Source organism: Ailuropoda melanoleuca, chromosome 6 (assembly GCF_002007445.2).
Source record: "Ailuropoda melanoleuca isolate Jingjing chromosome 6, ASM200744v2, whole genome shotgun sequence".
Lineage (NCBI taxonomy): Eukaryota > Metazoa > Chordata > Mammalia > Carnivora > Ursidae > Ailuropoda > Ailuropoda melanoleuca.
In genome coordinates, this window is record NC_048223.1 from 113,123,367 (window position 1) to 113,148,983 (window position 25,617).

At 47.5% G+C, this 25,617-nt stretch overlaps 1 protein-coding gene across 5 annotated transcripts in view; it reads right to left on the reverse strand.

Moving 5' to 3' along the window:
• The window catches only part of LOC100467296 (nebulin-related-anchoring protein), a 69,714-nt gene that overhangs the window by 19,408 nt on the left and 24,689 nt on the right, over positions 1-25,617 (reverse strand). For all 5 annotated transcript variants that reach the window (XM_019805782.2, XM_019805776.2, XM_019805779.2 and 2 more), the window contains 17 exons: positions 24,546-24,644; positions 23,126-23,230; positions 21,255-21,362; positions 20,912-21,013; positions 18,671-18,868; positions 17,980-18,084; positions 15,472-15,570; positions 14,241-14,345; positions 12,986-13,093; positions 11,175-11,486; positions 9,934-10,038; positions 7,117-7,215; positions 5,414-5,518; positions 4,602-4,709; positions 3,943-4,056; positions 2,134-2,331; positions 364-468 (listed from right to left, as the gene is read on the reverse strand). In XM_019805782.2, coding sequence (XP_019661341.2) covers positions 364-468; positions 2,134-2,331; positions 3,943-4,056; positions 4,602-4,709; positions 5,414-5,518; positions 7,117-7,215; positions 9,934-10,038; positions 11,175-11,486; positions 12,986-13,093; positions 14,241-14,345; positions 15,472-15,570; positions 17,980-18,084; positions 18,671-18,868; positions 20,912-21,013; positions 21,255-21,362; positions 23,126-23,230; positions 24,546-24,644 — 2,175 coding nt within the window. The remainder of the gene's footprint in view (positions 1-363; positions 469-2,133; positions 2,332-3,942; positions 4,057-4,601; positions 4,710-5,413; positions 5,519-7,116; positions 7,216-9,933; positions 10,039-11,174; positions 11,487-12,985; positions 13,094-14,240; positions 14,346-15,471; positions 15,571-17,979; positions 18,085-18,670; positions 18,869-20,911; positions 21,014-21,254; positions 21,363-23,125; positions 23,231-24,545; positions 24,645-25,617) is intronic.

Genomic DNA, 25,617 nt, shown 5'->3' on the forward strand with positions numbered 1-25,617 from the left:
GGAGGTCACACAGCAAATGCGTGCCGGCCTAGAATTTCAGTCTCCCCATCTGTTGGTCTCCAAGGCCTGCCTTCTTGTCATTGTACCCTAGGAAAGCAGATCTTACGAGCCAGTGAATAATTCTTATGGGTTCACAGGGGGAACCGGCCTGATATTTGCAAAGCTGTCTTAAAAGGCGTCCAGTCTGAATGGAGACTCTAGCAAGAGGAAAGGACCGGCGAGAGGTAATGCCGTGAGTCGCCACTGTTAAGCTGAACGTCTAGCTCGCTCTAGCAGTGAGCAGCAAGCTGAGCGCTTGGGGAGGACTTCTGCAGTGGAAATAGACTGACATCTGTCACCTGTCCTTCCAGGGTCCCCGGTTACCTCACTGATGAGTTCAGATGCTTTCTTTCTGCCTTCAATCTCCAACGTGCCCGGAATGACACAGGGAACGCCTCGCATAAAGTTCAGGTCTGACCGGTACAAATTCTGTGAGAAACAGCACGAGGCATCAGAAAAGCCAAACTCATGGGACAAGGAAGCGAAGAGAAACCCGAGGACCCACAGCAGGACCACACCATAATTAGAACTCAAGGCCATGCCAGTCTCTCCAGAGAGGTCACCCTCAGCGCACACATAACGCCTCTCAGTAAATGTTCATCAGGGAAACGAAAATGTAGGTCAGGACAAAAGACTTTCTGTTGTCACTTGTCTCAGGAGCTGCAGAGGGACGAGAGGCAGGTTTTTGTCTTAATGTAGGCTATCAAAACATAAATGCTGGAGCGGATTGTGGTCAGAAAGTCAGTTGTCTGGGGGCAAACGTGGAAATGATAGTTTAATAGGTCTTCTAAAACAAAACCCAGCAGCAGAGGGTGGCATTAATTAATCATGGGTTAAGAAAGAACTAATTAATGACTCCAGAGTCGTCAGGCACAGACCTGTCTGAGTCTATCGCGGGTAAGGGCAAGTGCGTGTACCTGAGTGATTCGGGCTGACAGTTTAAAGGGTGCCCAAATTCACATCCTGCAGCCACCAAGATGCCCCCCTGGGCGTGCTGCCTTCCAACTGATACCACGACGAGAGGTGGGGAGGCGAGGGCTCTGCTCAGGTGACACACGGGCCTGGAGCTGAGCGTGGCAGCTCCCTCGTTCCTGCAGCTGCTCTGGGGTTCCTGACAGTGTATGTCATCCAGTAAACACTGTGTACACACGAAGATTCGAAGAGATGACAGATAACCCAGATCTGAGCACCCTCTGCTTCCAGGCCCCATCAGACCAGGAAACAGGTTTTGTATAGTGTTTTGCTTTCCAATCCTGGCCCGTTAGTTGCAAACCCCATTGCACGGAAACCCAGCAAGCTGGGAAATAAGGTGAGCACCAAACAGGACGCCGCTGCCTGTTGCGGGGAGACATCCAGGCTCTTTTTGGGAGAAAGGAAATCCTCAATGCTTCCCAACACTCCCAGGCCACCTGCTTCAGCAAACAGGTGACAGGAGCTCGAAATGCATGTGAGAGAACCATCAAGATCTCCACAACTCCTTTCAGGGACCCAGGAAGTATCTCTGGGGCCCAATGTCCTGCCTTCCTCTGGACACTCTCCTCCGTTTAAAGCGGGTCCACTCTGAACCCACCCTCTTCTAACAGAACATAACCTCCCACAGAAAATGGGCAGCCTGGGAATGTACAAAGCACCATAAAGAGCCTGAGACCAGAGGCAAAGCCATTAGCAAATCCTGAATATGCAAAACTGTGAACTGAAGGCATCTTGGTCGGATACTGTCTAAGTTCAAATGTCAGCCCCCCTTTCTCACCGAGAGTTATGTGATCTCAGGCAAGCTATGCATTTCCCTTCTTTGAGCCTCACTATAATGTCTCCATAAAAGAGGGTAAAGATTATTGACATAGGGTTATTTTGAGGTTTAAATGAGATCATGCATGAAAACGTAACGCTTAGAAACAGTAAATGTTTCCTGCTGCCGTTAGATCTGTACAATCGTGCTAGGCAGGAACACTGGGCAGTGTTTCCGAAGAAAACTCAGGTTTAGGATTTCTCACCTCCGGAGCCTCCCACAGCGCCAACAGGAGCTCGCGGGTCACTGCCTCATGGTCAAATCTGAGCCGACAGAACCCCAAGAGAGAGGCTGGGTCTCCTTACCTCTCTCTGCAACTTGTGAGCTTTCTTGGCACAGCTGAGCCTCAGGTCTTCGGCCAAGGAAGTGTACTGGGGGAGTGGGTTTCTGTAGTCCTGGTCGCTGGCCAGGCTCTGAGCCTTCTTGGCATGCACCAGGGTTACCATGTCCAACGGCAGATGGAAGCGCGCCTTTGAGAGTTCAAAGCCTTTCTTGTAATTCACCTAGAGGAGCAGACAGATCAACAGCGGCTATTTCAAAGCCACCATTTGCACAGGGACCATCAGGGAGAGCAGCAGCAATGCAATTGTCCCAGGTAAGCCGGGGAGACATTGCTGGCAGGACCAGTGCTCCCTTCCTGCAGGGACTGGCTTCATAAGCAAGACTCCTCTCCCGGTCCCAACGCTCATCAACCCCAGCTCCTGGAGGTCATCGTGATTTGGATGATGAAGGCCCATGGCTCCCCAGTTAGGGAAAATACAGAAATTCAAGAGACAGACATTTCCTGAGGCAAGAAGCTACATGGCTAACCTGTGTCCTGCCCACCAGAGTTTCTCCCCGTCACACTCTCAAGTTCAGATTTTAGATACCGGGGACTCTCTACTTGGGTGAGCTTGTGAAGACCTTCATCAAAGTATCAGATGACATCCTAAGACATCTGGGGGCCAGGAGCAGTGGGGCCAGTTCTGAGGGGTGGGTATTCCTAGGAGTCCAACATGCATGCTGAGGGAAGAAAGGAGAGGTCTATCCCAGACCACAAGCTCCACTACAGTCCTCAGAGAAGCTGTTGGAAGGCCGGTGAAACTCACTCTGGGCTTTCTTGGAACTCCAATGCATAATTGCCACTTCCTGCATCCTTCCCACCCTAACCTCCTGCTCCCATCCCCATGAATCCTCCCCTGACCCCCAGCATAAAGCCAAGGACAATTCATGTCCAACCCTACACTCTTAGATCAGCACTCCAGCACAGAAAGAAGGGGGAATGTTAGAAATGGGGAAACTGAGGCAGAGAACATGTGAAGCTGTGGAAAGGGCATGAGATGGAGGGCTGGCTCCATGTCCACTTTCTAGATGACCTTAGACAAGGGACTGAAGCACTCAGAGTCTGGGCTTTCTCATCAGTAAACCAGACTGGATAAGATGATGACATTCCTAGAGACAGTTTAACAGTCAAGTGAGATGCAGTGTGTAAAAGTGTTTAGTCCTCTGTGACATGGTGGACACATTTTACCACCACCATTAGCCAACTCACACATGTGCAAGGGGACAGTGTATACATGCTTGTGCCAGCATCTAGGCGGTTGAAATCAAGAGTTGCAAACTCAGTTGTTTCCAGGGACCAGACAAGTAGCACCAGGGAGTAAACCAGGAAGTGGGGGAGCAGGGAGTGGCCGCTGTGACCAGGGGAGCACAGATCCCTTCTCAATGGAGCTCTCAACAGTCCACTTCAACTCTAGCCTTGAGGGATCCAGGCTCAGCTTCTGGCCAGAAGTCTAAAACTTTTATGTGAAAATTTCCATTTTTAAAGGTTTGCAATTAATTCACTCTGCAGACTAAACAGAACACCTCTGCAGTGCAAATCTAGCCCACAGGCCCCCATCTGTGGCCCCTGGTCAAACCACAGAATGCCCAACCCGCAAGGGAGCAAAGGGGTCAACTAGCTCAAACTCTCTCTTGATGGAGGAAGAAGCTGAAGCCCAGAGGAGCCAAGAGATCTAACAGCAAGTTAGGACAGAACCAGTGGCCACAACCAGAAGGACCAAGGACATAAGCTGGCTGGACATCATTAGGCTGGGAGGGGAGAGCCCAGCTCCGCTGCATTTTCTCCCACTTACTTCGCTCTGCAGCGAGTTTGCATACACTGAATGTGCGAGGCTGAGATCGTCTTCCAAGCTCCGGGAGCCAAGCATCTGCCCTTTCATTTTCTCAAACGCCTCTTTGTATTTGTACTAAAGGGAAAAAGAGCGGGAGAGAGTAACAGCTCGGGGACAAGGGACACGGAATGGGAGAGGTGGGTATTGGGCGAAAATGTTTTGTTCTTTTGACAGTGACTGGGTGAGTTGAAAGAAAATGCGCGGGAGTCGTCAAAAGGCCTATTCTTTCATATGCAAGACTCCCAATGACTAAAGGGCTGGATAGGAAGTGGCAGGACGGTGAGCACTTGGGCGGCCCACGCTGGAGGAAGGTGGAGGTGGGTGCATTGTTAGCAGCCTCTGCCCGCGGACTCGCTTTAGGAAAGCGCCTGGTGGTGGGTGCATTTCATCTGCCCAGGGTCCGGAGTTACAGTTCGCCTTCGGGCTTTGTACCCGGGCCCGGAGATTTTTTTGTTGTCTGGTCTGTTCTTTCTCACTGGTCGTTATCAGATTGCCCTAACACAGTCATTTGGAAAAGCAGAGGATAGTATCCGCGGGCAAAAAAAGGCAGGGGTTGGGGCAAAAGGAGTAAAAATGGGTTAGTATTAAACACTGACAGAATAATGGAAGTGGACGCTCACATCACTTATGATTTCGCCGGAAGCCTTTGCTGCCTGGAATGGAATGGCATCCAATCTCAGCTTATAGCCACCATCCCGAAGTTTGCTCCAGGATTCCTTATAACGTGTCTGTTGGGAAGATGTGGACAAATAGAGACCTTCATGTGATCTGGTGGTTCTGAAATTCTCATTACTGAGATGGGGATCTGCTTTGTTGTTGGGCTTTCTCCCGCGCTGCCCACCCCCCCCCCCGCCCCGCCAACTGGAGTTCGAAATCACCGTGTCTTAGCAAAAACCAAGAATTGGATCCTGCCTCATGTCCACCCATGAGAGGGAGAACCTCCGGGGGGGGACTCTTTGGAGTTAGACCCAGATTTCCCTGAGCAGCAAGCTGAGTGGAAGCAGCAGACGTAAGGCTGAGTGTGCAGAGCTCTTTACGCAACATACAGAGAGCTCAACCGTCTTTATCAAAGAACAGGAAGCGGGGGGGGGGGGGGGGGGGGGTNTTGGAACAGCCACTGGATACACTCGCCTACATTCTGATGCTCCCATATTTCAACCCCTAAGTACAAATGCCCTTTGTACTAAGGCAGTTCTCCCAGTCTCCTTCTTGTAAAGGAGCTTGACTCTTCTGCAGGACGGCCTACCTAATCTGCAGAGCTCCGTGCAAATGAAAATGTGGGGCCCCTTGTTCAAAAATACGACAAACTTCAAGATGGTGACAGCACAGCATTAAACTGGGCTCCAGGCTCTTCTGAGTCCAGGCTGTTGTGCACCGCCCAGGTTCCCTGATCTCCTGTACTTAAAACCAGTGCGCCTTGCATCAGCCTCACCTCACTGATATTCATGGCATTCAGCTTGGCCAGCAGGACTTCAGGGAGGTCGGCTGTCTGAGTGTAATGATGCTTGATGTTTTCTCCTTGTTCCCTGTACAACCTCTGTGGACGAAGAGAGGTTTTGTATTAGACCCGGGAGGCTCCTCCCCACAGCCATCAGCCAAGTCCCACTCCCGGAGGCAAGGGTGGGGCGGCTGCCCCCTCCCCGGAGAGACAGAATGCTGGGTGCCTCTGCTGAGATCTCACAGCCAGCACGGTGCCGCATGCTTCATTCCCTCCTGAGCCCTACCTCCCAGCTCAGAACATGACAGGCTGAAACTGGCCTCTCAACGAACACTCCCCACTTGTAGCAGCTGCTGACATGGGTCAGCAGAAAATGAGAGCTAGTTAACCCTCAGTAATTTTGTTATTCCCTATCAACCGTGAGAGGGCATCGAAATCCAGAAGCAGGAGAGATGGCTCTTGCACAGGTGAGGTTTGCCCTGGACCTACTTCTGTCCCTGTTCCCATCCCCCAGCTCAAGGATTCTTGTGCTAATAAATGTCTACTCGGTGGGTCTGGGGTGCTATTCACCCAGAACTCTGATTTGGGCTCATGACATCCTCGTGGTGACGACACATAAAGTTGACATAGGCCGCCAGAGAAAGTTTCTAAGCCAGGCTTTTCCATCCTAAATCTTATCAGTGTATCCACGTTTCTCCGTATCACAGCAGTGCCCCCTAGAGTTGGTTAGGGTAAGGAAGAAGCAGGTGTTGTTTTTCCTCATACAAAAGTTCTTTGACCATCTGTGTTTCTCAGAATTCAGTGTGCTTCTGATGGGCTGATTGTCAAGAAATATAAATTCCTAAGCCCATAAGTGTATAAATCATCCCATAACATATTCTGACAGGCACTCAGGACATTTCCAAGTGCCTGTTGAATAAGACACCACCTGAATAATTCATTCAATTGGGAAGGAGAGATAATCTTGAAACTCCTCCCCCAAGAAGATTCATAAATTTTCCTCGTGGCAAGTTGAATGGTTTGAAGATATTTATAAGGCATGTCTGCCCTGCACAAAGATCTGTGGGTCTCTCTCACTAGAATCAGCCAAAAGGGGTTAATCCATGTCCTAAAGTGAATTTTCATAGAATCTCATGGTTCAATTTAGTCTCCAACGAGCACTGTGCCATGAGGGCAAAAGGCCAGATCTCGGTTTCATATTATAAAGGGAATATACAAAATGACTTCAAAGTTAGTCTTATACACACAAGACCCAAATCATTTTCAAAGTCTTTAGGGGAATTCAGAGAGCAAGAATTCCTGCCCTTGGGTCCCAAGGAGCCCTGGCAGGGCTGAGTCTGCCAATTACCAAGAATTTTGGCCCCAAAAGTTCCAGTTCTGAAAACAACAGTTTAAAACCAAAAGGACAGGGGAAAAGGCCCCACCACAGACAAATCTTGAAGACATGCAAATGGGAAGAGGGGAGAGTGTGCGGGCGGCAGGGTGGCGGAGCCCCACTTGGCATTGGAAGAGCAGTAACACCCCATTCGCATCCTAATGAGGAAGCACCCCCGCTAAGGTGTGCCTGGCAAAAGGACAAGAAGTTCCTTCATCCTGAGAACAACAGAAGGAGCAAGGCAAGAACCCCTCAGCTTCAATCGCAGTGTTGAAAGAAGAGCCCACTCTTAGAGTCATAATGTATATATATTATCACTTACATCCACTGCTTGGGTATAACTAATTCTGGCCTGGACCATCTCCGGAGTGTCTTTAATACTGGTAAACTTCAAAGCATCTGGATGCTGACGGTACTTCTTCTGTTGAGCAGAAAAAGATCAAAGCTGTGAATTTTGTGCTGCTCTTTCATGCCATTTGAAAGGGAAAATCATAGGTTGCTTGAGATTAGAGTGAATTTGTGAACATAATTATTATTCGGCTTCCTCCATCTTTATATCCTAGGTGCCTTCAGGTTAATATTTGTTTCAATTTAAGAATAACCTCATGTCAATTAACATTAAAGTATTTCTACCTGGTGCAAAGAAAACATCGCAAAATTAGGTTATACCAGTAAAATACTGTGGGATGTACACTTATGGAAGGATTCTTTTTATAGGCTTCAAATACCGTGTCATGGTTGTTTACATATCTTGGTTTGGGTCTCCCAAGCAGGAAGGAAGTCACATTTATCAATTGAAGCTTCCCGTTTTCCTTCCCCAAAAGGACTTGGCAAAGATTATCACAGTCAAAACCCTTGCATTTAATAGCCAGTGATATAACTATTCAATCACTTTAGAACCCAGTTCAGTTAACACAAGCAAGAATTCTCTAAAATGTTACAATAACAAAAAGAAGGGCGCTATTATTGAAAGGAGCCATCATACATTTTGAAAGACACTGGGGGGAAAAAAAAGAATTACAAAGAATCCAAATGCTGGAAAATATCTAGATACCCAATTCTGATTCCAAAGTCCTAAGTAAATTCCTGTTGTGTTTTTTGTTTAATCCAAATATATTTCCAGGAGACTAGAACAGTTGCTATCTTAAGGGAATTATGAAGTATATCTTTCCTCACATCGAACGGTTATTTTATAAACCTTTCCTCATTTATCAGGTTCAATTCTTGTATCCTGGGCTGTAAAGAGGGTACAGTTCAAAAGCCAGCCATCTCTGTTTTGTCACCTGTTTTGTAAATAAAGTTTTATTGGAACACAGCCATGCTCATTCATTTACGTGGCAGAGTTCAGGAGTTGCAACAGAAACGGTGTGGCCCACAAAGCTGAAAATATTTACTATCTGGGCCTTGACACAGAAGGTCTGCCAGCTCCTGCTTTAAGTGACAGGCGTGTGTGCATTTGTGGCTCTTTCAACAGTGCATGGCATTCGGTCTGAAAATTAAAAGGTCAGCCAATCCGACACTAAACTGGAAATGTGCCAAACTGAAATGAGATGATTGGAGGAAGTTGCTGAAGGATTTTCCAGCGTTACTGAAGTTGGAGAACTGGTGTGAAGCATAGAAGATAAGCACATTTGTTGGGTAGGTTTGCAAAATGAGGTGGAAAATTAAGCCCACCGTGGGATAAATAGTTCCAGAAAGATCCCCTGGATGCCAGACTTAGATGTATGAAGGAATCATCCTGAAGCCTAAATTGTGTGTATATTTATTTTTCATGTCCTTTTATGAGTGGGCCCAATGAGAGTTTAGGATCATGAATCCTCAAACCTAGATGTTTGCTCCTGCAAGTTTCTCAAAATCATCCTTTTAAGAGGGCCTTTCCTCAATCAGACTGAACTGCTTAGGATAGTACAGTAGCCACAGAGCTCCCAGGGTTTTCTAAGCCTTGCATGTTGACTAAGATTCTAAAAAATTGGGCCACTCGGAGTGATCCCACTTTTGGAACCAGCTCTGTGACATGTCAGGTTAACTGGAATAACCCCCCGTGGGAAAATGTCAACGCTGGGCAGGTGTGTTTGAAAAACCAACTTGGGGTCTTTATGTTTTACCTACATGTTCAGTAAGAAAGTCTTCTCAATACAAGGTCCCAGGAGACTCATAACTAAGGCTACAGTCTTCTGGGGCTATGGCAATTGTGGTCTCCTCCCCACCCAAAAGTCTAGAAAGACCAGGTTACTCTGAAGACAACTAAAAAAAATTCTCACTTGCCTTCTGAGCAAACAGACATGAACAGAGAGGGATTTGGGTTGTTGGAGAATGCGCAGCCTCCATGTGAGCATGAGGCAAGGACAGCTCCCTGGCCTGTCTAGGCTGGTGGCTCTCTATCTTTTGGCAGTTTGGAGACATTTTTGGTTGTCACAACTGGGGAGAGGGTGCTACTGGCATCTAGAAAGTAGCGAGGGGTGTTGCCAAATACCCTGTAAGACTCAGGGCAGCCCCCCCAAGCAACAGTTTTCAAAATGTCAGTAGTTCTGAGATTGAGAAACCCTGATCTAGTCTTTAAATGATCTGTTTAATGAAACTCTCCTCAAATGTGAGCAGAGGCTCTTTTTAACATGCCGTGACGCCTTAGGGTCCAGCTAGGGAGGCTACAAGTAGACAGGAATGAGATTTAAATAGAAGTGAGACCCCCCAACAGGAGAGACCCAAGTCATGTGCTCCACACCAGTTTTGAATATTCAAAAACTGTTTACACTGTGGCAGAAAGAGAGAGGGAGAAAATGTGCATAAAGTCACAAAAGAGCTTTCTGGGTGCAATAAATGTATCTTTTCATCATCTCTCCCTTGTTGCTTCATTAAAAAGGTAAGTTGGTGGGTAGCAATTGAGCTTTTTTTGATTGTCATTACTATTCATAATACCATTTGTCACCCACTTTGTTTTTGCCAGGGCTCTATGGGCCCCTACTGGTGTGTGTTTGGTATGCAGTTTCCCTCTAATTACCAGCCCTAGTCTGGGTTTCCAGGCCTTTCATGTAGCTTTGCCTTTTTCTTTGCCTTTTGAGTGGAAATTATTTTAATTTTATACAGAAATGCCACACGCCTAGTGCAGCCAGGCCTGTTGCACGCTGTCAGGAAATCTCACCTCGCTAATGAGTTCTCCTGCCTTCTTCGCCTGCTCCACATTTAATGACCCGGTGGCGACCCAGCCCGTGCCTTTCATCCACTTCACATCTGCCCTGTATTGGTTCTGACAAAGGAGAAAGAAAAAAAAGGCAGGCCATTGTTGGTGCGCAGACATTTAAAGGGCTATTAACGGCGCCCAGATGTCGCCTTGGTGCCAACTGAGTCAAATTAGATGCCACTTTTGTCTTACCCATTTCTGTACAGTCACAGGTAGGGCTCCAAAATGTCAATTAATTTCCCCTTTAATTGGAGCGTCCCGCAGCGGGCGCGTTAGGCCCCGCCCCGCCGCGCCGGGTGGGGGGGGCGGGGCGGATCCACCTGGTCCCTCATTAGGGACACGCGTCTACCTTGGGAAGAGGAACGTCCTCATTGTCTGCTTTCCCCGTTTTCTTGTTTAAAATGACAAGCAGGGGAGAAGAAAATGAGAATTCACAACAGAACCCAGGTGGGGAGCTATTTGAGGGAATTTCACAAGACAGCCAAGGCTTCCCACCGAGTCTGATTCCTTCCTATGCACCTCTCGGTGTGGGGCGGCGGGGGCGGGGGTGTTCTCATTTCTTTACTTCCCATTAAAGGAGTCATTTTCATGGAAAGCCATTTAAATGGGCATTTCTCTAAAACTAGCATATCACCCATCGATCCGGAAACAGCTCCACCAGGAAGGGTGTGTCGACATGGCCCCCCCACCCCAGCCCCCCGTGGAATAGTCTGGCTGCAGGCGACCTGCCTTTGCAGCTCTCCCACTTTCTCATGCAAGAGTCAGCTGAGGGCGGAGGAAAACTGAGCCAGGTGGGGCGTACAGGGAAAAAGGGGAGGGGGCTCTTGGGGGTTAGCCAGCTGCTAACTGAAAAGGGACGGCCACGGTTGGAAGGAGGGTGGGAGATGCTCTCCCAGAACAGGCCACAATTAAGAATGTCACACATACCTCTTCCCCCTCTGCAGTAAAAGAAAACAGGGAAAATGTAGGTAGAGCAAATCCCAAGAAGAAAAAAGTCGCTTTGTGATTTTCCGGGGGGTGGGTACAGAATCTAAAAAAGTGGACAGAGTTCGAATAAAAGTCGAACCTCTAGGAAAGCGAAGATGGGTCCACCCTGGGATCCAGAAATAGGTATCTCGAGGTATCAACTACTGCCTGGGGGAGGGGGGGGCTTGGGCAAACGGTCTTGGGGACACGCACACACGAGCACACACGGAGCTTACATCGCTCTGTAAGCCGTATGCCTTCTTGGCCCATTCCACCTTCATGTCCGTGGGCAAAGCAGTAAACTGATGAGATGCTGTCTTGTAGCCGATGTCTGTAGCTAAATCCTGGGCCTTGCGGGCATGGACAAGGTGGATCATGTCCAGGGAGACATGGCACTGGGATCTGGTGTCCTCGAACCCCTTCTTGTACTCGAGTTCACTCTGCAGCTTGGACATTTGCAGCGAGTGGCTCATCTGTGAATCCCCCTGGGCGTCCTTCGCCCCAATGAGCTTCCCTCTGGACCTCGCATAATCTTCCTTGTACTTCACCTAAACAGCACGAAGAGAGCAGAGTACCTTAGCATCTCCTAAAGGCATTGTTCACTTTCAAAGCGAAGGCTCGAATGTTCAAACAAAGCCATACAACAGACTGTTATTAGAATTAGTGTCATATAGAGTTTGCCTCCTGTCATCAAACAGTGAAATAAAATATTACTCATTATTTCCCTTTTCACCTCAGCTGCCAGTCAGCTCAGAGCTAAACTGAATGCTCAGCTGTACTACAGTCTATTCCCAAGTTCCTGGTGACATTCCGTCTCTTATCTATGCTATTCAACCTCATTTTTTCTGGCTTTATTTTTAAGTGGACTGTTACTTTCATGGAAGTCACTTTAAATACCTTTCTGGGAATAGTGAGAAAACATCATACACAAAAAGTAGTCACGAAATGAAAAAGACACAGAATAGCCAAAATACAATTGCCGTTTGAGAAAGGGGCCTGAATTATAAAACTGGGGTACCTAGAGATATGCAGGAGTATGGGGAGCACAAGGGAGCAGACCGGCTTGGAGAAAAATACAAGGCCAAGAGTAATGAGGATCAGAAAAATAAATAAATAAATAAATATGGAAATGCTTTAAAAACTGTAACAAGACACCAGTGTGTGGCACCCTTTTCAACATGATCAGGAGGCCAGGGCTCCCTCTCCTCTGTGCCAACTACACAACGCTATCGATATCTGCCACCGTTTATTGAACACTTACTGTGAGGCGAGCATGGCACAAACCTGGGCCCCTCACAGTGCGTCTGCGGACCACTGCTGCCTGGAGAGCTCTTGCCGGATGAGGAGATGAGGAGCTTATGCCAGAAGGTAAATCGACCGCATCATCAAGCCACTGTTTTGTTCAGCTGATATCTCCATGTATTTGCAGAGAGAAGTATCTTTATGTGTGTGCATCTATTTTAGAAGCCAGACTGTCTTGATGAAGTGAGCGGACTTGGCCTTACATTCTGGCTTAGGCTTCTTAGCTCACATCAGACTCCCAACAGACAAGCTTTGGACGACGGAAACTCAGTACGCATCCATTTGTTTCCTTTCCTCATAACCACCAGGCAACTGCCAATTTACCACTGGGTTAATAGAGATTTTGCAAGGTGACATGGCCTTTCCAGAATCACAGTGCTAAGAGGGGATGGAACGAGGATTTTATCCAAGGTCCATCTGCCACCAGAGCCCACACTCTTAGTTGGTGACCGGCCACAACATCCTTAGATAGGCCTGGAAGGTCTCTGGGCATCAGTTAATCTGTCAAATAAGCCATTTAGATGACTCGTCATGCTACCACTAATAATAATGCTTCCACCTACTAAAAACTGACATGTGGCAAGCAGAGTGCTCGGCACTCACATGGCGGTCTCATTGCAAACTGGTCATCTCTCTCGCCACTTCACAGATTGGACCCTGGGGTTCAGAGAGCTGAAGAGCCTGCACAGACCCTCTCTGACTCTCCCGGATGGAAAATGGTCACATTTGTTGAGCACCGACTCACCTCGCTGGCCAGGTCCCTGTTGGCTTTGGCTGCCAGGAAGGCCAAGGAGTCAAGACGCAGCTCAAACCCTTTTGCCTTCTGGTTTTCCCAGCTGCTCTTATATAGTTTCTGAGAAGAGGTAGGAGAGAAGAGATCACCCTCCTGTGGAAGGGCTTCCCTAGCCTCTGTAATGCTCTCGGAGGCAAACACTGATTGTGTCCCTCCACAGCAACCCAGCACCCCGAATACCACCAGATCTCCTTGTTTCTGCCTCAAGTCCTCCTGACACACAGGGCTTCGCTCAAAAGAATCACAATTCGAACTCTAGAGGCCTTGAAAAATACTAGGAGTCTTTATGAAAAAAGTTTCAAACACATGCCCGCAGTGGAATAACATTCCAAAACACACAGCAACATTTCTGACAGGTCTGTTCCCCACCTCTGCCCACACACCCACTCAGCCAAGCTGCCCGAGCTCCTGCTGCATTGCCAGCTACTACCTTCCTTTGTCTCCCTGCCCCCAGCCTCCAGTCCCCCTGGGTCTGTCCTTGCTCCTCCCATTTCCTGTCCTGCCCCTACTTGCAGAGTTCAAGTTCCTTCTTCTGCAAGTTTCCCTCTCTTTCTACATGTGTGAATCAATTTAGCCTCTGTTGCTCCTTCTAATTCTCCCCTCTACTCATTACTCAGACCAGGACTCAAAAGACCTGGCTGTTGACTGGGAGAGCTAAGGAAGGCCCCTCCTAGAAGACAGAGAGGAGGAAGTTGGGACCATGCATGCTTGTGTGTCTAGGAGTAATAGCTATATTGTGCACACTCCTTCCAGTGCTTTCTGTATATTAGCTCATTGAAGCATTGCGACAACCCAATGAAACAGGGTCTAGTATGACCCTGATTTTTTACCAATGGGACAACTGAGCACAAAGAATTTACCCAAGGTCACACATCTAGTAACTGGTAGACCCAAGGAAACTCCTTAAAGTCTCACTTCCTTCTATCGATGCTCTAATGCCGCTCTAATTATGACCCAGGAATCATCACTGACTACTATCCTGTTATATTCTCAGTGGTTCAAGTCTCCCGCCAGCTCATTCCTATGAAAGGTGGTCCTTCCCTCCCCCTGAAACAGTGACCAGGAATAAGGTCTGCTGGATGAGCTGTTTACAATGACAGGATATATGGAATCTCAGTTGACACACCAATATGGCAGGTGGGTTTTGTTGCCCAGGCGCCTACAGGGGGAGGCAGAGCCTACAGCTGCCCAATCCCTCTTGCCGTACCTCACTGAGATTGGCAGCATTGACTCGGGCCTGTAAGAAGAGAGGCTCGTCTTTGCTGATACTATACTGATGGACAGACTGCTCGTTTCCTGCCTTATAGGCCACCTGTTGGGAGAGAGCATTGGGTCAGGAGCAGGCGGCAGTGAGGGGGGTCGGTGGCATCACTGATGCGTCTTCAGATCTGCTTGGTGTTTCTGTAACTTGCACAGACAGTCCATTACAAAACTGTCCAGAACAGACTCTGGCTGGCAGAATACAGTAAAAGAGGCTTCCAGCAGGAGGGGTGAAGGCAGAAGGAGAGGCAGTGAAGAGCTGAGAGAAGAATGTGGCCAGGGGACCAACCTGAGAATACCTCCAAGGTCTTGGTCCCCATACTTCTCCCATGAGAAGGCATCAACCTTCCCAAGCTGTTCCCATTTACTCTGTCCACAGCCACTGGAAATGACCCCCCAGAGGGCTCAGATGAGCACAGACTCCTCAAATGAGAAAAATAAGAAGCCTACACTGTCGCCTGCACCTCCATCATCAATCCCAGTTCATTCAAGGGTACTTAACACTCAGAAAACAAGCAATGACCCAAAAGACAGCGTCGGTGAGCATCTACTCCACAGAAAACTTAGCACTCTGCTCTTTCTCTCTCTCCATCCCTCCCACCACCACCCCCCCCCCAAACAGCAGCTGTCTGCTGACTCTGAGCTCTATTGATGGCACACTTCCTGGCAAGTGTACCTGGACCTTTAGGAAGGAAAGCCAGGAAGGTCCTGGCCCCATTGTAGCAACTCTGGCACCTGCTCAGTGCAGGGGCACGGGGAGTGCTGAACGCTGATGTGTAAATAAGGCACGTGCTTTTTCATTGTTGTGCTACCCAGATCTAAGCTCGGGTCACCCTCCTCAAAGATAATTCTCTGCTGGCTACAGAATTATGGAGTCTTTGATGAGCGAGAGGAGAGGGAGAAAGAAGGGCATGGACAATCCTGAAAGCCAGAAAGGAAGAATGTCAGCGGGCATCTGTCCCTCACAACCAGCAGAGGAGGGAAGTGGGTAAGGCAGGGAGAGCAGGGACTCCAGTTCCCAGAGACAGACTGGAGGCCCCAGGGAAAGCTGGGCCCAGCTTGTCGAATGCAGAGGCTCACTGGTTCCTGGATCGTGCCCGGCAGCATGTGCTGTTGTCCCGGAGATGCCCAGCCCGCGGCACAGCAGCATGGTGGGGATGGGGCAGCTCAGGACTCACCCCGCTCTGCAGCTCCTGGCTCTTCTTGGCGTGCTCCATCTGGGAGCTGTCGGCCACACTAGTGAACTTCAGCTCATCCACCCTCTGCCGGTAGTTTTTCTGTTTCCAAAGAAAAAGGACCCTGTGGCACTCGGATTTGGCTGTCCCCACCACCACACTTGTGCTTACATCCACACACACACTCTCAGTGACTCCCCCATCTTCCTGGGGGGAGTCCTCCAGCTGGGCCTCAGCTTAATCGGGACCGCACAGACCTGAGACTGCCTGCTCTGGGGCACTTCTCTTAGGTGCTGCTCCTGAATGAGGATCTGCATTTCTCCCCCCACTAAACCCTGTATTCCACCTGGTGCCCTGGAATGCATCCCTTTGATAAATCAAGATCTGGCATGGGAAAGTGAGGCGGAGGGAGCTTGGACTTTACAACCAGGAAGACGGAGGCCAAACCTTGCCTCCGCCTCTTTCCAGCTGCTTCATGACCTTGGGCACATCACTTAATCCCCGGAGCCACTCTTGCCACAATGGTACAAAAAATAGCAGCTGCCCCACTGTGGGGTGGAGCAGAGGCTGCAGCACTCTGCTTTCCACGAGGGGAGTCCTGGGACACTGCGAGTGTTCACACTAACCATCACCGGCATGCACAGTGCTGTCGGGATTACCCGACCAGCCTCGATGCTTGAGGGGAGAGGAAATGCCAGGAGCCACGGACAGGAGGAGGCTGGAGGCCAGGTGGGATTCACCCCCACAGTTTCTCCGTGTTCCAGATCACTGAGGTCTTGTCCTCCTGGTGTCCCCGCCTCACAGCCACGAAGGAACTGGCAAAATTTCAAATGTGCTAATTCTGTCTCCCCACAGGGACTTCTTGTCCTTCCCGGAGGTTAGTTCCATTGGCTTTTCCATGGGAGGTGCCAAAGTTGATGGGAAAGGCAGCAGCTGAGGATGGCTGACTGAAGCTAAAGCTTCATGTGGTGGGGAGAGCAGAGAGGCGCACAACCCCGGTGCTGCCAGCACGAGGGTCACAGATGCCAACTGAAACCAAAATACGGTTTGGAATAGTGAAGCCTCCAAATTTCCTCCCTTGAGGAAAAAAAATTCTAGAGACAGTATTCCAAAGAGACTTGTAATTTTCCTCTCTTGTTGCAGTGTGTTGAATGGGAAAACCCCCTCACCACATAATTGAAGGAAGTTGCATTACCCTTCCATGGTTGGAAATTCCAGATCATTCCAGATGGTCAAATCATAAGAACTTACTGAGGAGCCAAGAATCCACCCTGTACAGGGCACAACAGAAATATAAAATGGGCAAAGAGGATGCTGTCTTCCCGGCCCTTGAGGAGCTTAATAATTAGTAGGCACAGGAAGTCAAACAGAGATGGGAATTCCTAAGGATTGAGGTCAGCCAGTTGGGTCTCCTCACCAAACCTTAATCCAAGACAAATGGGGCTCTGATGGCTCCACCTGGAATTAGCAGGCCTGAAAAGAAGCTAAGTAATAGGAACCCTAAAACATTATTCATCTTTCTCTACCTTCTTTATTTCTATATTCTAACCTTAAGTGTGTCTGTGTCTGAGAGAAAGATGAGCCGTGGAAAAATGAGATTAATTTACAAAATGTGCTTTGGGGATGCAAGACCACTTTGTGGGCAGGAGCTGGGCCAGATCCCAGCTCTGCTACCTACTTGAAATGTGACTCTCAGTCTCTCTTTTCCTCATGAAAATGAGGTTATTAATAGGGTACTAATAGTGTCTACTCAGGGCAGTTGTGAGCCGTAAATGAGCAATATGTATGTAACAAACTCAAAGTGGTCAATCAATGACAGCCATGACTGCATAATTATTATCAGCCCACAAAGGTCAGCTGCATTATTGCTATTATTACCATTTGCAAGAGATACACCGACTCAGCCTTCCTGATCCTGAAACAAGAGTTCCGTTTGAAGATCCCAAACAGAGTTCCTAAAATAGTCATACTTCCAAATGAAATGCCCTTCAAAAGTCCTCCTCTGCCTGCTGCCAAAGCCAGCTTTACATGGTGTAAAGAGAAGCAGAGGCTTAGAGCCGCAGGGACTCTCTAACATTCTCTATTTTGCCCAAGAGAAAGAGGATCGGAAGGCTCGAGTGACTTGTCCGAAGTCTGCAGCGAGTTTAAGGCACAGGCATCACGTGCATGCTGACCTCCGAATATCAGGCTCTCTGATTCAGGAGGAATCACACACGCCTCACATGACAAACACATTTCCCCATGTGCTCATCGACTGTGTATGACAAGCCTTCTGAATTTTTCCTGGGATGCTGCTGCCACCCTACGTAAATCAGCAGGCTTCTTAGAAACACTCCCCGGGACGTGTACGGGTGTGGAAGACTAGCCAGGGCGCACTGCGGGTGCAGAATGAAGGACTCCTCTGAGTCAGGCTCAAAACAAGCACACAGGTTGGGGAGGGAGAGGAAAAGATGGCTCTCAGGGACTTGTGGGCTGAGGACCACTAGAAGCCAGGCCCTGAGCTCGGGTTACCTCGCTGACCAGCTGTCCAGCCTTCTTGGCCTGTTCCAGATTGAGACTCCCCTCTGTCAGCCACCCGACTCCTTTCATCCATGCTAGGTCGGCCTTGTACTGCAGCTGCAAGAGAAAACCCAAGCTATAATTGGACGCAGGGATGCAGATGGGACAAAGGTGACGGGAGACAGGGAAACCCCTGCTCTTGCCTTTGTTTTCCTAAAAGAACGGCCCCTCTACTCTTTTACAGTCAGGTGGCACTCTCCTTGGGTGTGAAGCCACTGGGCCCACCTTGTAACCAGCGAAACATGTTCTGTCTCAGGGTTGAAATGCCACCGCCTTACCAAAAAGAGGGCTTTTCAGACTTTTTCACTAAAAATCTTATCTACCAACCTGCTAAATTTCCAAGATTTACTTGCCATCTTCAACACTTGCTTCTTCCCCTTTGTTTATCACCGTTAAAAGCACGTCTTGGCTCCTGCAATAGCTTGGATCCCCAGTCCTCCACCCTCTAGTCTCCATTGTTTTGACTGCATCTATAGCTCTCCTCCCCACCCGTCCTCCCTGGGCCTGGCACCTCTCAGCAGTTCTTTCCAGTCCTCCGAGTTACGTAATAGTCTCATGCACAGGTTCCAGATCACCCTCAAAATGTCACTGTACCCGACTGCAGGAGACGCATGGGGAGAACTGGCAGTGAGTGAGGCCTCACCTCGCTCTGGAGCCCATAGGCTTTCTTGGCCCACTGAGTCTTCATATCTTCAGGCAGCACGGTGTATTGATGCAGCTTCGTCCTGTAGTCCAGGTCACTGGCCAGAGCTTGGGCCTCCTTAGCATGTTTGATGTGTACCATATCCATGGGTAGGTGAAAGTGGGTCTTACTCTCCTCAAAGCCTTTCTTGTATTCAACCTTGAAGGTATCAACAAGGCCCATTACTTGAAGTCTGCCTTTGCAGAAGTGATTTACAGCACAGGAAAGAAGCCCAGGTTTTTGTGAGGAATGGGCAATGCCACTCATCTGTCAGAAAACTGTGACCCAATTTCTGGCTCTAGAAGGGGGCGGTGCTGGGGAGCCACACTTCCACACGACTTTGTCTCTAGGAGGAATGCCTCTCACCAATATTAAATCTTTTTATCTGGCTGATCCAGGATGAGAAGGCTCTGTCCAAGGTTTCTGTAGACTCTTTAAGAGGCAGAATAACAAAGCTTGGGCTCCAGAGCCAGATGAGCCTGAGTTCAAATCTGGTTTACCCCTTGCCAGCCAGATGACCTCTGGAAAATTACATCACCTCTCTAAGGTTTCATGTTCCTCAGGGGACTATTGTGATAAGCAAACAAAACAGTAGCTGAAATCTGCTTAGTACAAGGACTGGCATATAGCAAACACCTGATAAATGTTCACAATGAGGGTGGCAATGATGATGGTGGTGATAGTGATAATAGTGATGATGGTGGTAATGCTAGTGATGGTGGAGATAGTGGTGATGACAGTGATGATGGTGATAATAGTGAATATGTGGTGATGGTGGTGCTGTTGATGGTGATGAAGGTGGTGTTGATGGTGATGTGGTGGTGATGGTGGTAATGGTGGTAATGATGGCAGTGGTGACGATGGTGATGTTGGTGATGGTGGTGGTGTTGCTGGTGATGTGGCGGTGATGGTGGTAACGGTGGTAATGATGATGGTGGTAATGGTGGTAATGATGGTGGTGATGATGACTATGGTGGTGATGATGGTAATGTTGGTGATGATGGTGGTGACAGTGGTGACGGTGATGATGGTGATGATGGTGGTGATGGTGGTGATGGTGGTAATGGTGGTGATGATGACTATGGTGGCGATGATGGTGATGGTGGTGATGGCAATGATGGTGGTGTTGATAGTGGTGATAGTGGTGATGGTGGTAATGGTGGTGTGGTGGGGGGGAAGGTGGTATACTGCAGTAGAAGCAGCATGGTGCCAGTAAGTAAGAGTCCTAGGATCTAACAATACCCCCTCCACCTTTATCACTGACTATTATAGGACTTTGGGCAAGACACAATCTTTTTGGCCCCAATTGCTCTAACTGCAAATAAGAAATATCATCCTGTTCTGTGTCTAAACCAAAGCCAAATTCTCAATGTCTCAGTATATTTCATGATTATGCACTTCACAGGACTTGTTCCGTAGACACATCCAAAATGGCAACCCAGATGCCAACTCTCTTATTCTAGTCAAACCATGGCTCCTAAATGACTCATCAGGTAATTATATCTGGCTGCACCATGGGAGCAGCATAAGCTGGCCTCCTAACTTGGAGCAGCAATTGTAAAGCAGAAACTCAATGCTCGTGTGTCCTTTAGGCCTGCTCAGCATTGGCAGGGAACACCTGATCTGAAACCAAGTCTGTCCCTTGTCGCACTCTCCTTCCTGCAAAGGATTAATCTCCAGCCAGGACAGTTGTTATAAGCAGTGTCATTTTGATTGGCTGAAGTTTAGATGCCCCAGTTGTTTGCTAACTGTTTTGAATATCAAGTGTGTCGTGGCCACAGGACTCATCCGGGACATTGCCACAACAAGCAGGATGCTTAGTGTATGACTCTCTCCATAGAATTAAGCTCCCCTGGGGAGGAACCTGTTATGTGTCATTCATTCCTACAGACCCGGTGTCTTACACAGGATCTTGCCCATAGTAGTTGCTTGGTAAACTTCTGTGGAATAAATACAAGTGGACAGACACCTTTGTACCTTGAGCCATAGATGCTGGTCACCCTTCAGGCCCACACTCCTCATCTACTTTAAAAGAACAGGACACTTGGGCTAAATAAAGAAAGTGAACAAACTTCTCGAGCAAGCCAGGAGAGACGTTGTAGGTGGAAGTTAATAAGCAGGTCCCAGGTGAAGTAGGCCCTGGAAGGACTTTGAAAGCAGCACAAGTCTGAGGAAAGTGTGGAGGGACAGGAGAGAGTTTACCTCACTGCTCATCTTGGCCACCTGCAGAGAGTGCAGAAGCCTCGAGTCCGTAGTGCCCATGACTTTGCCTTTTGTTTTCTCGTATTCTTCTTTATATTTAATCTTGAGAGGAAGAAGAAAGTCTACGGTGAGGGGAAGAGAAACTTCACCACCTCAGGGGCTCTGGTATTCACAAGGCAATGGGAACAATTCTAAAAACAACCTCCCGGTCTTTCACGAACCCAGAAGAAGATTAAAGTAGTGGGATGTTTATGTCAGCAGTCATAATTTTTTTCCGCAAGACCACTGACATTTTATGGGAACGATTTCTTATGCATTTGTGAGTTAATGAGAGGAAACCTACGTTGCTAGCAAGCTCTCCAGAGGCTTTGGCGGCCAGCAGAGATATCGCATCCAGCTTCATCTCAAATCCTCTCCCCTTGGCCTTCTCCCAGCCTTCTTTGTACTTAACCTGACAAAAAGAAACATGGGTGAACAGGAGTCAGGATCCATATTCCTGCCCAAAGTTAAAAAGACATTTAAAAGAACAAAAACAGGGGTGCCTGGGTGGCCCAGTCGGTTAAGCATCCCAACTATTGGCTTTGACTCAGGTCATGATCTCTGGGTTGTGAGACCGGGCTCTGTGCTGGGTGTGGAGTCTGCTTAAGATTCTCTCTCTCCCTCTGCCCCTCATTTCCCCTCCCTCCCTCTCTAAACAACAACAACAACAACAACAACAACAACAACAACAACAACAAAGCTGGTTTCTTCATCTGTTTACAGACCAGAATCTTGGCTATTCTTGTCAAAATGGTAATAGCAATTATTGAGATTGGTGCATTGATCCCTGAGCTATGGGGCCATGCAGCACAGAGGTGATGGGACAGAACAAAGAGAAGAGTCATGTGTCCATCCTGGCTGTGTTGTTTCCTGATCATGAGACCTTGGGCAAAGCATATTACCTCTTTCAGTCTTACTTTTGCCATTTGTGAAAAAAAAGAAAGAAAGAAAACAAAAACAACAACAAAAAAAACCTCCTCTTACCTGTCTCAGGGTTGCTGTGGGGATAAATTGGATATAGAACATGAACACGGAACCTAAGCTGGTAAAGACATAAGCTATTGATGTTGGCATGGTAACGATACCTAAGGTTATTTTTTTTAAAGATTTTACTTATTTATTCTACAGAGATAGAGACAGCCAGCGAGAGAGGGAACACAAGCAGGGGGAGTGGGAAAGGAAGAAGCAGGCTCACAGCAGAAGAGCCTGATGTGGGGCTCGATCCCAGAACGCCGGGATCACGCCCTGAGCCGAAGGCAGACGCTTAACCGCTGTGCCACCCAGGTGCCCCGATACCTAAGGTTATTGACCCTTCCTAAGAGCCTTCTACTCATCAACTGTCAATCTTTGCATTAGGCCTGTGAGGCTCAGAGACATCAGTGACCTCACGTAGGTCACACAGTGCCAGCATCTGACTCAGGGCATTCTGATATCAAAGCCCATGCCACTGTGTTTCTGCCATAAATAGGTCCTAGAGGTTATGATAACTGAATAATTCCATATGTAAGGTGCCTTTCTCAGTGTGCAGCATAAAGCAGGCATTCAATAAATGGTAGTTTCTGTTTTTCTTCTCCTGCCCCCATCTAGGATGAGAAAACTAATCACAGCCCTCCTGTGACTCCAGGAAGAAGCTAGTGATTAAGATTGATCTTAAAACATAAATTTTCAGGGCACCTGGGTGGCTCAGTTGGTTAGGCATCTGCCTTTGGTTCAGGTCATGATCTCAGGTTCCTGGGATCCAGCCCTGGTTCAGGCTCCCTGCTTAGCGGGGAGTCTGCATCTCCCTCTCCCCACTGCTCATGCTCTCTCTCTCAATCCCTCTCTCAAATACATCAATAAATAAAATCTTAAAAAAAAAAGTTAAATTTTCTCTGGACAGCAAAGCAACAGTCAGAAGTCACCAGGACAATGACAATGACAATGATGATGGTGTGTGTGTGTCTGAGCACATGCTATACACATGTTCACATAATAAGAATCAAATTTCTGTGTTCAATTTATCTGCAGTGAACAACCACATGCCGTGAGACAGCAAATTCAAAACCATAACGTGATGGGCGCCTTTGATGAACGTGTCTCACAAACAGAACAGCCTCTGGTTGTTGGGCCTGGTGCTCTCTTCCTCACACTGGTTAGATAAGCTCCACTGTGTTCTCACCTCCATTGCTCACTCACCTCACTAAATAGTTCGGCATTGGTTTTGGCCTTTACCAGCTGAGGTACGTCCTGTGGCAATGTGTAATTCAACTTATTTTTCTCATAGTCAGCACGATAATTCACCTGTCGGATTTAAAAAAAACCCACAGGGTAAATGCAAGGTTTTTAGGTAGACGGAAGGTGAATTCTGAAGGCAATGCTCTCTTTTTCACTTTCCCCTTGGGCCCACAGCTGAGAAGGAATTTCTGGAAAAGGCATTTGACAAGGAAGCCTGCAATTTTATGAATGTTTTAAATTAAGTGATTAAAGAGGTCAAATGAAAAGTAAAACAACTCAAAGGCACACTCAGAGTTGTGAGTTTATAAAAGATTTCCCTGTGGTTACTTCACAACTCTCCTTTGAAGCACTTGAGGGTAGAGAACTGGTGTGTGTGTGTGTGTGTGTGTGTGTGTGTGTGTGTGTGTTTGTTTTAACGTGCCACAGTGTTAAACATCTCGCTGTATGCAGAGTAGATACTCAAAGAGTAATTATCAAGTAGCTGCCCACATTGAAATAAAAAGCCACCGTAAGTCACATAAAAAAAGGTCAACCAGACATTATGTGATTCCCATTGGAAAAATACAGCATCATCTGAAAAGCATCCTTGCCCCAAAATTGAACCTGAACCTGATCAAACCTATAGATCCGACTACTATCTTATAGGACATTTGGAGGCCAGAGGAACACATGAAGTCCACGCTGGGATGCGTGCACAAGGCTCAGACTGCGGGAAACAACAGGATCAACAATCCAGTTTCTTCAATAAACCACTTGTGAGAAAAGAAAAGAGATAAACAGGAAAACTTAAAGATGAAGAGAATCTTAAAGACCTATCAACCAGTCACAAGCGTGGACTTCATTCGGATCCTGACTCAGACAAACTGTAAAACTGTAAAATTATAACTTTATGAGATCACTGGAATGTTAAATGCTAATAGGACACTGGTGATATAAAAAATTATTATTAGTTTTTGGATGTGATATATTAAAATTATATAAATATGTTTAAATTTTTTTGTATCTTTTAGGGATGTATCCTAAAATATTGATAGATTAATCTATCTAAAATATTGATAGATTATATCATCTCTGGGATTTTTTTCAAAATAACAGAGGAAGGAGAAGGAGATGGGCATACAGATGAAGCAAGACTGGCCAGGGGTGGATAGTGGTTGAAGCTGAATGATGGATACACGGGAACTCATCACACTCTCTTTTCTACATTTAAATGTATTTGGAATATTCCATAAAAAATGTTTAAATTGAGGGGGGTCATCTCATGGTTGTCACAAGACATATGTCACCATTAATGAATGCAAACCCTTGGGGATCCAGGTAGCCAGGGGCCACAAAGCCCTTGAGTCCCCCATACCTGGCTGGGCAAGGGCAGGTCACTTACATGACTCAGGTGCTGGGCATTGATTTTGGCTTGGATAATCTGAGGGGTGTTGGTCACAGAGCTGTACTTCAACTTGTCGATGCTTTGCCTGTAGTTGACCTGGTTTAAAAAAAAAGAAAAAGGCATAAGAAGATGTCACCAGCACTTTTCTTTAAGATTTGCTTAGTTCCCTACCCCTAAGCCCAGCAGAGGTATGATTACCCAATTACTACAAAAAGGATCAAAGATTCCAATTGGAAACCAACAGACACTGCAAGCCCATAGGAAAAAAAACAAAACAAAACAAAAAAAACCCCAGTACATTGATGAGTAAGTGACTTAACAGTGCATAGAAGAGGTCAACTAAACTGCCAGTAAGCATAGGAAAATGTTCTCATCCACATTGTTATTATTTTTTAAACATTTTATTCAATTATTTGACAGAAAGAGAGCAAAAGCAGGGGGAGCAGCAGGCCTAGGGAGAGGGAGAAGCAGGGTCCCTGCTGAGCAGACAGCCCGATGCAGAACTCAATTCCAGGACCTGGGATCATGACCTTGAGCTGAAGGCAGACGCTTAACCAGCTGAGCCACCCAGGCGCCCATCCGCATAGTTATTATTATGAATCAGAGAAATGTATATTAAAACTGCAATGAGACACCCCTCCACAGTCGCCTGAAGAGTGAAAATTTAAACTGCTGACTATACCAAGGGCTGGCAAGGATATGGAGCTGCGGAAACTCTCACAACACAGCTGGCGGAAGTGAGGTTGGCACAGCCACTTCGGGAACCAATATGGCGCTCTGGCACACACACGTACCCCAAGTCTCCACAATTCTATTCCTAGGTGCGTTCCCAAAGAAAATACATGTGCAAGGTCACTTTATAATTCAAGCTGCCTATCTACACTTAATGTACTTTTCTATATATGTCTTGTACTTCAAAAGAAAAGAGGTTTTTTTTAAAAGGGGAAGAAAAATGAGAGACAAAAAATCCAACGGTTGCAGTAGGCATGTCTAAGTGGGAAGCAATGGCACACCAGTAGCTTCACGTGAGGACAGCCTCACATGTCTTCACCCTGTACACCTGGTCTTG